This window comes from Pteronotus mesoamericanus, unplaced genomic scaffold, assembly GCF_021234165.1.
Source record: "Pteronotus mesoamericanus isolate MK-2021 breed Mesoamerican mustached bat unplaced genomic scaffold, CSHL_Meso_final scaffold_21, whole genome shotgun sequence".
Taxonomy (NCBI): Eukaryota; Metazoa; Chordata; class Mammalia; order Chiroptera; family Mormoopidae; genus Pteronotus; species Pteronotus mesoamericanus.
In genome coordinates, this window is record NW_026555310.1 from 14,677,670 (window position 1) to 14,690,271 (window position 12,602).

The 12,602-nt window shown below is 36.5% G+C and overlaps 1 protein-coding gene across 3 annotated transcripts in view; it reads right to left on the reverse strand.

Moving 5' to 3' along the window:
- Positions 1–12,602, reverse strand: part of BICD1 (BICD cargo adaptor 1) — a 155,011-nt gene that overhangs the window by 28,778 nt on the left and 113,631 nt on the right. For all 3 annotated transcript variants that reach the window (XM_054591273.1, XM_054591271.1, XM_054591274.1), the window contains exons 5-6: positions 4,140–5,234; positions 15–166 (exon numbers count right to left, since the gene is read on the reverse strand). In XM_054591273.1, the coding sequence (XP_054447248.1) occupies positions 15–166; positions 4,140–5,234 (1,247 nt within the window). The remainder of the gene's footprint in view (positions 1–14; positions 167–4,139; positions 5,235–12,602) is intronic.

The following is a 12,602-nucleotide window of genomic DNA, read 5'->3' on the forward strand; positions in this document are numbered from 1 at the left end:
ATAAAAACAATTACCTTGTTGCAAACATTGCTCTCAGCGATGAGAAAGTTGCTGCATCTTCTTTCAAAGCCTTCAGTTCATTTCTAAGCTTTGTCATCGTTTCAGTCACCATTGCTTTCTCATTTTCATATTTGTTCTTGAGATTAGCTAGTGCCACCTCAGCTGTCTAGAGCAGAAAAATCACAGCGCTTACAACTTTCATATCAGGAAAATCTATCACACAGACTTCATGCTGGGTCTATTACTTTCTTTAATAAAGGGGGGTGAAATGGATTTGGTTAAATTTTACCTAAACATAGGTATGTACTTTGGATAGAAGGCAGTTTTTCTTTAATGTCAAAATGTGCTGTGAATCCACAATGTGGTTAAATTGCCCTAGAAGCCAGCTATGAACTAGAGTCAGTACCAGAAGCTAAGGCAGTGATAGTCCGGTAATTAGTTAGTACAGACTGTTGAGAGTGTGGGATTTTCACCCATGAATTCAGGGAGCCAAAATGAAACTTTATAGAATTTTATCAAGGAGAAGTGAGGGGCACAGTACTGCTTCCTATACAGTAAGAACTCAAATATTCTTGTGCCACCTGTGCTCCAGGGGCCTGAAACAAACAGGATAAAAGATACAGGCCGCTGTAATTTATGACATGCCGATATGACAAACTATCAATCCATATTTTATGTTTAAGGAAGAAAATGAAAAAAGAACCAATGGTTTTCTATATTTTTTCATACAGCTTCTTCAAAACAGCTGTAGTCAAATTTAACAATCAAATTTTAATAATCAGATAATCAAATCAAAATAATCAAATTTTAATAGTCAAATGTAACTCCATAAAAGAAAAGCTCCATAAAAGAAAAAATTCCAAAATGTTGAATGAATTGAAATATTTATTCAAATTTGGGATTTGGGCATGTCTAAAGTTTTTGGAATAAATAGTGTTCCACGCTGAGAACCAGGCTGACACATAGAAAGAAGTGAAATAAGAGAATGTTGCCTGAATCAATGCAGGAAATGAATGTACATTTAGGGACTGTCTGTTGGATGCACAGCACGTGATGTGCATACTGAAACCAAACCAGAAACGTGCACTTTTTACAAACTGTTAACTACAGCTTTTCAGGCTGTGTAACAATATTCGGTACTAGTTTTTAAAAAGTCCCTTACTAATAAAAAAAAAATCCATTATTCATAGGACTTCCCATAAAGATTACCGTGGTTTTTAACATTACGTTTTGTGCTTGAAATGGACAGTTTCAATTTTCTGATGCAAAGTGCCAATTTCTATAAAGGTAAACAGATTCTTTTTAAGTTAAAATGACATTGGGACGGGGTAGTTTGTTAACATTTTGATTCCAAAGTAGTTTCTTATTGGTTAAGATTGAATTTAAATTCAAATTAAAATGAGAAATTACTTAAAAAATAGTTCAACATGTCCTGTAGTATTATAACTTAGTGGAATCTTTAGAAATATTATAAATTCAGAAAAGTATCCAGAATGCTGAAGTTGACCTGGGGAAAAATGGCCATTTAAGTTAAAAAAAAAATTAGATACATAGTCATTTAGAACAAATAGTTACGTATTTTTCACTTTTTCACAGTGAAAATGTAGATGTAACAAATTTGTAAGCACATGGAGCCACAAGGTCACTTACTAAGGGGAGGGGTGACAGAAAAATAAGATCTGAAACAGAAGTGCAAAGATATTATTTGTGAGAAATGTCCCAAAAGGACTCAACTTTGCAGATTTTTTTTTTTGTCCAAGGACTGAGCAAAGTTTTCTTCAGAATTAAGTGATTCTAAGTGTCTATAATCCATTAGCAGATTTCCTGGCATCTGCATTTGCCACATTCTTCAAACACTCCCAAAGTTTAGTTCCTGCATCTTGTGTCCAGCAACAGAAACCTTCAAAATCATTCCTTGAATATATCTTTCTATTCTGTGCCTCTACCACCTACTGTTCTTTCTTTCTGGAACTAGTTCCTCCTGTTCTAGAAAACAGCTCCTTATCCTTTAAGAGCAGACACAAGAATAATTCCTTCTGTGAAGTATTTTCCAGCTCCTCTAGAAGACATTAGTTATTTCCTCCGCAATGTTCCCATAACTCAATTACAGCACATATAATATCAAACTGTAATGATCTGTTTCTGCTTTGACATCCCCACTCTGGAGAGCAGGGACCATGGATTAGTCTCCTTTGAATCTTTAGCGTCTAGCACACTTTAGTACACAGATGGTACTTCATACACACTTGCTTATTTATCAGAAAACACTCTTTATGAAAAATCCTAAAGCATATTAAAAAATTCATAGAGAATGCAGAAAACTTTTTATTTTTAAAATAGAAAATCCTTTTTTTCTCTATACCACAGAATTCTCACTTTAGCCTTAATATAAAGTAACATTCCACAATGTATAAACATAATGGGTATCATCTGTAGACACCTGAAACTATTTATGGCACATAAGCATCACAACAATAGGCCCAGCATAATTAAAATGCAAAACGAAATGCACAGCTAGAAATGTGTTTTCATTTAACTTACTGAGCCCATAAAGGGTATGTATGACGCAAATGGTACCACAGCCAGGAATGCTTTGTTCTGCTAATTCCTCTGGCACTGTTTATGCCATTCTAAAGTGTTTATATGTACTATTTTGTAAACAGTTATAGGCATTATTGAACTCCTACTAGATTACTAGTCATTTATTTTTTCATCTTACTTCCTGCCGGCCATGAAATATGTACGCAGTAAATGCCTGCTCCCCAATTAGGCTCTCTCGGCTGATCGACCATGCTTATTTCCTAACCTCTGGGTCAGTCGTGCGTCTTGACATTCTTACATATCTAGGTTTCTAGGTGGTTAATACTCAACCTCCAGGAAGAAGTCAGAGAAGTTATCTGAATCATTTGACCCCAAATGCCCAGGGTATTATGTCCTTGATAAAGGTTAAGTCTTATTTTTTATGATATTGGTTATTTGGAACCATTCTAATACACCAGGGCTTTGGATTGTAGCAGAATTTATGGTAACATGTTCCTTCACTCTGACCTTGAATTGGAGTCAAATCTCTCACAAATTCTTCATTTTTCCCTAATCTTTTCTATTTCTCTGAAGTGATGGCACAAAATAAGGTCCTATTTTGCCCTTAGATTTATCTAAAACATGTTTATAGTGCAGGCAATATTATTGTTTGTGGTATAAACCTCCAAATTGTATCAGTGGATTTATGGGAACTGAAGATAAAGGTGCTAGAAAGCTGCGTTGTAGATGACAAAATTATACTGTGGTTTCCCCAGATAAAAGCAAAAGAAGGAACTCCGAGTCTGAAACTAACCCTCGTTTTCTAACACCAGCCCTGCTTACATTTGCAAGAGGGTATCTGATGCTTTAGTGCTTCTCTTTATCAACACTCCTTTTTGGCACCCTTCTCAAATATATCTTTGAAGGTTCATTTTCCAGAGAAATAAAGGTTATAAATATTTTCCTGTCTACATTTCATAGCACTGCCATCCAGGTAAAGCTCGAGGAGAGAAAACAAATTCAGTGACCAAGAGGATCTAGGAATTAGCCAGGTAGTGTCTTGTGGTAGCACTCTTATTCCTGAAGGCAAGGTCTATGGTTAGGAAAGATTCTCTACTGCTTAAGCTCTGACCCTGGTGAGTGAACATTTTAATTGAACCTAAATTTCAGATATGTGGTCACTGGTAGAGTTAGTGCACATTCTACCTCAATCTCTTCCTCTTCTTCTCTCTCTCTCTCTCTCTCTCTCTCTCTCACCTCCTTCTATTTGCTCCAGCACCCAGCCAGGGTGTATTTCTTGCTGTATCTCCCTGATATAAGCCACCAAGCCCAACTCTTTTGCCGTCCCTCCATTTTGTTTTCACAGACCACCTGAACTGCCTTTCTATCCTCACCTCTACCTTCACCTACTGGAGCATAATTACTCTCCTATTTCATCCATTCACCGAATTAATAAAAATTATTATATTCTGATCTGGTACGGGGACTTAAGTTGTTATTCCTCCACTAACCAGGAATCTGAACTCTCATCCTGATTATAGCTGACACTCAAAAACATTAAGGAATAAACAAGTCGGGAAAGCGTCGGCTAGCATGCATGGTCAGTAGAATGAGATCACCTGCTTGTTGGCCTTCAGCACTGCCCTCAGCGTGGCGATCTGCTCCCGCTTGGTGCTCAGCAGGGACTTGAGCTTGAGGAACTCTTCCATTAAGGCTTCCTTGTCTTTATCAATCATGGGGGCCAGCTCCCGTGCTGCTGCTCTTTGACGAGACAGTTGCAGGGACCGGTCCACGGCTTTCTGCAGATGCTTGATTTGGTCCCGGATAATGGCGTTAAGGTTGTAGATATTCATTGGCTCTTTGCGGATGTCACTTGTATCTAATACTGGAGATGATGGTGGGGCAGTAATAACAGGAGAGATGGTGGGGGTCTTGGTTGGACTTGGTTCCTTGCTGGCCTCTGTGTTTTCTTTTGTAACTGGTTCAGAGGAGGTCCTTGTTTCTACTGGGGATGATGCACCCCGCCTGGCTAACCGTGGAGACAAAAGTCCCCTGGGATCATCAGGCCCTTTCAAGCTGCCACTACGGGTAACTCTGCTTTGCCTATAGTAGTCCAGCATGACCCTGTTGGGGGTTTCATTATTACACAGACATACATGGTGGTAGAGCTGAGCTAGTTCCTCACTAAATGTCACCAACTCATCCTGAGCTGTATTAAGGGTATTGTGATTTTCGTTGGCTATGCTGGTCATCTTTTGCAATTCCTTCTCCATATGAGCCATTTTCTCTCCACTCTCCTTGGTGGTCTTCTCAAGGCTTGTCACCTGCTCATCATACATTTGGATCTTACTTTCATACTTGGTCTTCTCTTCAGTATAGTTTTCCACAGATTTATTGTATTTCTCTTTTAAGGCTTTAATTTCAGCTTTCAAATCGATCACCTCAGTTACTGCCACCCTGTATTTGCACTCAAGGATCTCTAAGCCATTGATGTCCACCTCATAGTCATGCGCCTCTTCCCCTGAGTCCCGGCCCTTCTCCCCATCTAGCTCAGGCTTGAGCTCCTTGCTGCTCTGTAGGCCCCTCATGGCATTAACGTGCTCCGTGAGCCGGTGCACCCGTTCGTGCTGCTCCGTCAGCGCCCCCTTGGTGTGTTCCAGCTGCGTCTGTGACTCCTGGAGATTGGCCAGAAGAATGGCCTTTTCCCGCTCTACCTGCAATGGCAAAACAAAGTCTTTGAATGACTTCGATGCAATGCCACTGATGAACTGAACACTATTCACAGTTGGACACGTACAGATGTAAAATAACTGCAACAGAGCCAATGTTCCCACTATTTCAAATTCAATGGGAGTATTTTCTTCAGCAGTTCTGATAAGTCAATCACTCCAAGTACATCCTTCTAAAAGAATTATGCTATGCATATTTACCCATTCAAATTCTCATGCTTTATACACATCAACTCATAAAACTTGAATGTTGTTCAAACAATCTTATTTTTATCCTTAACACTTTGCAGAAACTGTAACATGACTTCAAGAGATAGTACTTGGCATTGTCTTTATTTTGAGAGCCTTAGACTGTATCTGCTCCTTAGTTCACGTGGGGTACGTGGCTGTCTCAAGGTGCCACTGAATCAACCTCTCCTTCCCAAAGCTTAAGCCCAAATTAGATTTAAAACCTAAGGCTTTAACTTCCTAAATGCTGCTGATAATCTTAAACATTTCCTTAAAAATAAGCATTTAATCCCAACAATAGACATACTAAATTTGAGAGTTTTTAATATAAAAGCCAGAGAATACAGAGTTTTATGGCTAAAAGAGGGCAACAAAGAATTAGACTGAAAAGGTTGGAAGTGAAATAGGAATCAAACATAAATGGAGTTATAGAAGAAATAGCTGAATGTGGGAATGTGGACACTGATGGTGTCTGAAGGATTTTAGATATGCTGCCAAAGCAATTTGGCAAAGGAGAATGTAACAAAAATGAAAGAAGTAGTTGTAAAAAGGATGAAAATATCCTAAAGGAAGTGGCACCAGCACATTAAAGATACTCTCGAAGATAATTTCAGACATTGGAAGTGCAAAGGATAAAATGCTGGAAGCTGATCTAAACTTAGATAGGAGTATGACAATTTGTCAAGGCATAGAAAAGATTTTTGCTCCATATTACAAGTTATAGCATGAGGAGAAAGTAAGTTTGAATGACTCTTTGTAAGTTTTTTGGGGGGAGGGTTAAATTTTTATTTCAAAGGTAAGTTTTATACGAAGAAAACTTTAACTTGTTTTTTATTGTTAGATTATTTAACTTGTTTTTAATTGTTAGATTTAATTGTTAGATTTAATTGTTAGTGTGTTGAGTAGGTTTATTATTTTTTCATTTTTCTGTACATTTATAACTAATATTTTAATGTAATTTTCTCATTAACAAATTTGTTTTCCACAGACTGCTTAATCATATTTCTGTTTCCACAATATCATGCAAAGCAAAGACTGTTTGTATAGTGTGGTCATGTGTATTAGAACCTAAAAATATAGTTTTGTTATTTTAAAGTATTATTTACAGGCTCCTAAGCTGTAGCTTTGATATTATGACATAGTGCCTGCCCATATCTATGACAGGAATGTAATCCACAAGTTATACATTATGGCTGGAGAAACCGAAATATTTCAAAAGAATAGTATTATAGGTAAAAACAAAACAAAACAAAACTGAGGCTGCAGCATCAGAGAGCTTGAGTCAAATCCTGGCACCAACATTTACTTAGCTATGTGACTCTGGCCATGCTTCAGTCTACTAATCTCTAAACGGACCACAAAATGTCGCAATATGACATTTTGATGATTGAGATAGTGAATTTAATGCTTAAGGTATTATATTAGCTATTGTTAATGTTTAGGGAACTGTGGTGTAATTCCCATGACCAAAATGATTCTACGTGGCAAATCATCTGTTGCACAAATTTGAATCTATGTGCAAAAGCAACTCTTTCATTTTAGAGCTGGGGTATAGCTGCATACAAGTCCACTTAATTGGGTTTCATTAGCTTTAAAAGATTGTATCTCCACAGTTAAAGATGAAATGACTTATCCAGACTACTGGGCAACAATTTTAAGTGGTAATTATGTAATATGGAATTAGACGAAAAGCCAAGTCTCTGAATTTTTGATAAAGGGGATAGAAAAATCTCCTCAATATTCATTATTGGTATTATATATAATCTCAATGTAAATGGATTATTTCAAGAGTTTTGTTTTCTTTTTCTTTCGAAAATTAAGTGAATTTGCTCTGAAAAGTCTAAATATCATTTGATTAGTATCCATGATTACAAAAGACAAAGCTACTTCCAAAAAGCCCTTTAATAGGAAAAGCCTTTGAATAAAATAGGATAAAATGAAATAAAAATTGGACCAGAACAGAATGCACTGAATGTGTCTTAAGCTTGTTTTAGAAGCAAAAGTGTTATAATGAGCGAGGTAATGCCTTCAGTGGAGTTTCGATCTATATTCTGCCAATTCAGATTTAACGTAAACATTTTCTAAGTTTAAAAGGGTAAGTCTGTCAGTTCATTCATAACACCACCTTCAGAAAACATCAGGTAGAACACTGTCTCTTTTGTGTGCCCATATGCTCCACATATATTTTTTCTCAGCTATTGAGACTTAGAATATCTTAATTGTACTTGGATTTTAGAGAGCAGTGCTTACACTATTATAGATACACTGTACTTTGAATTAATAAATGCAATGCACTTTAAATATTAAAATTACTAAACATTTTAACTGTGCTATTTTAATCTCCATTTGTGAACTTATCCAAGAGAGACTTGCTGAGTTAATTATAATCTTCTATAGTGACTAAGAATAGTTGCCTTATTTCTCTTTCTACGATCTTTATCTTCTATCTGGAACTGAGGATTTTAGTTTTCATTGTAAGACTGGTCATTTTGCCAGAAAATCTGAATGCTGAATTTGTAAATAGTTTAGCCAGTGTAGGTAAGTATACTTTAACTATAATTGTCATTGCTATTATGTCCCATGGAAATTACATTTGATTTCACTGAATTTTACCTTTTCAATAGACGCATTTACATATATTAAGGACTCACAGATTTTTTTGTGAAGGAACAACAACCACCACAAAAGGATATCCAGAATTTACAGGTTCATATTGGAACTTCTATGGGAAAAAAGAAATCAAAGCTGTTTTATAACTATTAATTTCCATAAAGACTTTATCCTGGTCATGTGACTCTCCATTTGAAGAATTGGTGTGATTCTAGTCATGGTACATGTAGTATCAATCTACATAAATAGAACTGAGAAATAAATAAATTATTCTTCCCTGCTCGAAGGGAAGCATCTCTGGCAGTGCACACCTGTGCTCCGAAAAAAGAAAACCATGGAAAAAGCTTCACATAAAACCAAGAAACACTAGGTGAGAGAATCCAGCAGCTGGAAAGGAAGGGAAAAGCATTCTGGAGAGTGAGGTGAAAGGAAAACTCCTTTTTTCTCTTTTTCTCACCCACATAAACATATGCAAAAGGAACCTTCTGAACTTATTCTGAAGCCAGTATTACTGACACCAACAGCAGATAAAGACATAACAAGAAAACTACAGACCATTATCTCTTATAAATATAGACATAAAAACCCTCAACAAATGATAGCAAACTGAATCCAGCAACATATAAGAAGAATTTCACAACCAAGTGGGATTTATCTTAGGAATGCAACATCCAAAAATGATAAACACAATACACTGTATTAGTAGATTACAGGACAAAAACCACATGATCATCTCCATATATGCAGAAGAAGCATTTGACAAAATTCAATAACTCTTCATGATGAAAATAGTCAATAAATGTAGAAATAGAATAAAATGTCCTCAACCTGATACAAAACACCCACAGATGACATACTTAATGGTGAATCCTTTCCTGCTAAGATCAAGAGCAAGACAAAGACTAATGCTCCTGCTACTTTCATTTAGCATTGTAGTGAACTAGACTACGATCAAAAGGCAAATAGTAACAAGTGTTGGCGAGGATGTGGAGTAATCAAAACCTTCATATGCTGCTGGTGGGGCTGTAAAATGGTGTAGCTGCTTTAGGAAAGAGCCTGGTAGTTCCTCAGAGGATGAAACATAGAGTTACCATATGGCCCAGCAATTCCACTTCTAGTGTATATTCAAGAGAATTAAAATATATGTGCACACAAAAACTTGTATATGAATGTTCACAGCAGAATTGTTCATAATAGCCAAAATGTGGAAACAACTCAAATGTCCATCACTGATAAATGAATAAATGAGATGTGGTATGTCTATACACTGGAATGTTATTTGGCAATAAAAAGGAATGAAGTACTAATACATGCTACAACATGGATGAACCTTAAACATATTATGCTAAATGAAAAAACCCACACACAAAAGATCACATTGTATAATTTCATTTATATAAAATGTCCAGAATATACAAATCTATTAAGAAAGAAAGTAAACTAGTGGTTGCTGAGGGCTGGAGGGTTCTGGGAAATAAGGAGTGGCTGCTAATGGGTACGTCCTTTCTTTTTGGGGTGATAAAAATGTTCTAAACTTGATGGTGGTGGTGGTGGTTGCATAACTCTGAATATACTGACAACCATGAGATTCTACCCTTTAAATAGAGGGGTTGTATGTTATAGGAAGTACACCTCCATAAAGCTCTTCTTAGGAAACCTACTACATAGACATTTCTCCTGGTTATGTTTACAGATGCTCTTTTATGTTTACTGATGTACCATAGAAAAGTAGGCTCTGAGCAGTATGTTTGGTTATAAAGCTCTAAATGTAATCTTAAACTAGAAAGTCTGTCGTATTTTAACTACGTATCAACTTTGTACTAAGAAATTGTAGTTATCACTTTAAGTTTTAAAAATAACTGGCCAATCTTGTTTTCATTAACTTTACCCCATAAATATTCTATCTCTGTTAAGCAGAAATAACATTTGATTTATTTGACTCTCTGTGTAGCAAGTCCACTTATTAGGTTTTTTACTTTGAGCAAATGATGTAACATTTGTGCCTCAGTTTCCCTATCTATAAACTGGGGATAATAGTACTATCTACCCCATACAGTTGCTGTAAGCATCAACCAGTTAGGCAAATATAAATAAATTGCTTTGAACTCTTACAGATCATATAGCAAAATGACTACTTACCTTCATTATAGAAAAAAAACTAAAATTGCCTTTAACAGATCAGATCTAAACACAGTCTCAAAATTTCTTTCACATCCAGGATACAGCAAAACATCAACTTCAGCTTTACATAAACATTCCTGTTTTCTTGTATTACATGTGAAATAAATAGCTAGTGTGATACTGGGAAAAAAATTCAAAGTTTTCTCCTGCTTAGTTTGACTCGCTGATGTGAAGTTAAACAGAGGTTATTTATCAAAGGTACAAAATTTCAGCAGAAGCATAAAGAATCCTTTGAATAGATTAGATAATTTAGTTTTTCCAGACAGGATCTACTTCTTTTCATTCTAATAAAACTAATTAAGGTACTTGACTGTTACTGGAAAATGTCAATGATGATATGTTAGAAATAGTCAAGTCTTGAGGGCACCAAAAAGTCAAAATAATTTATCCAATAATCATCTGAAAAATGTCTCTTAGTGAATAAAGAATGACACTAATTGAGCTGTTTGCTATCAAGGACTATTGTCAAGTTTATTGGGACTCTTGGGTGAATAAAATGTTTTCTTGGGGTACTGGGTAAAAATGGTCAAGGATAAAGAAGGACAAATTGGTAGTTGCAAAATAATCACAGGGATATAAAGTACAGCATAGGGAATACAGTCAATAATATTGTAATAACTATGTAAAGGGCCAGGTGGGTACCGGAAATATTGAGGGGAACACTTTGTAAAGTATGTGACTGTCTAATCACTATGTTGTACACCTGAAACTAAAACAAAATAATATTGAATGTAAACTGTAATTGAAAAATAAAATTTAAAGTTCTTTTCAAAAAAATATTTTCTTATATGTATTTTCTTATATTTTTAAATTCACATGTATTTGTGTTATGTGAGAGTTAGCATGACTAAATTTAAAATATTCCTGTAGTTTACTGCATAGCCTAGGAAGAAATACAGTTCAGTAAAATATTCACCCCGATTTGTTCTGAGAAAAATAGCACCCCAAGATATAAATATAGGCTTATTATCCCTTGCCTTTTCTTCTACTCTCTAGGCTCTGTGGATTGACTGTTTATGTAAAGTAGGAGTGGTGACCTTCTTAACATCTCAAACACTGATGGACAGTTCCACTAGAGTAACCTAAAAATTTTTGTGACTTATAGTTTCCTATTTACTTTCCTATTTACCTTCTTATTTAGTCTTCACAACCACCTTTAAATGAGGGTTGGATGGGATGCTCACCAGAGCTTCCATGTGGCCATCTTCAGGTCACATACCATCCAGTGCTAGGGGGCACTGTTTACAATAAATTATAGTTGGCGCAGATTTTTATATTTTACCATTTCCCAGCAGAGGGCAGTATGGTATCTTGAGGGCAGTATGGTATTCGCCTTCCCCCCTACCCTACCCAATTCCAACAAAGGTGTCATAGAGTCTAGTGAGAGGGCTAATGGCCTTTCCCTTTATGACTGTCTCTCTGAGAAGCAAAGCAACTCACCCAATATTCCTGATACCCAAGGCTGAAACACAGATTTTTTCCCCCTCATTTCAGAACCCGATTAAGTAAATACCCTTAGGTGAGAAAATATGATTTATGTGCATAGAGGAAATCTTTAAGATAAAAACAGGCTTTGGCCTGGGTAGGCTGTTTTCAAGGGGTTCCTTTAATCCTAAAGAAGAAAATCTTAAAAGCTGCATATTCCTGGCATAAGGTGCTGTTTTCCTGCCTGTGCCTCTCATTGACATCTTCACAAACTGTCAACATTCACTAAGTGCAGGTGTTCAGTTTGAAGGCACACAGCTTTTCCTCAAGTGCAGCACTCTGGACCCTGACCAAAAGAAATCCTAAGAGAAAAGAGAACTATGAAAATACAAATTCTCGCATCCAAAGTATGCTAACGTTATAAGCTGAGACACACAAAACTGAGGGCTGCCTAATAGTACAGCAATTGCTATGCCAATAGCAGCCATACTCTCAAACTCCTTTAAATAAAAGTTTATCACACTTCACTTGGCAATGTTCAGCCAGCCCTAAATTCCCGGAGCAGCAAAGCTGCACCTGACTAATGTGGGGGCCTCTTAGGGTCCTCATTTTTTGTCCCTCATTGTAAATACTCACACGTGTCACTGCAGAAATAGTCCTATGAATTTAACCATCCAGTGTAGCATCTGACCCCACGGGTGTGGGGGAAACAGTTTGCCACCTTGAAATATACCTTTTTTGGATTATTTTAAGTTGGTTGTTTTAAAGAAGCGAAAGACTCAAGAAGAGACTTTTACCTCCCCCTTACTTGCCTAAAGGAATCCAGGAAGGGTGCTATCACCTTAGTTTAGTATGAACTCAGTGCAGCGGACAGGGAGGAACCGGGCAAAGCCTGTTTGGTAGGCGACC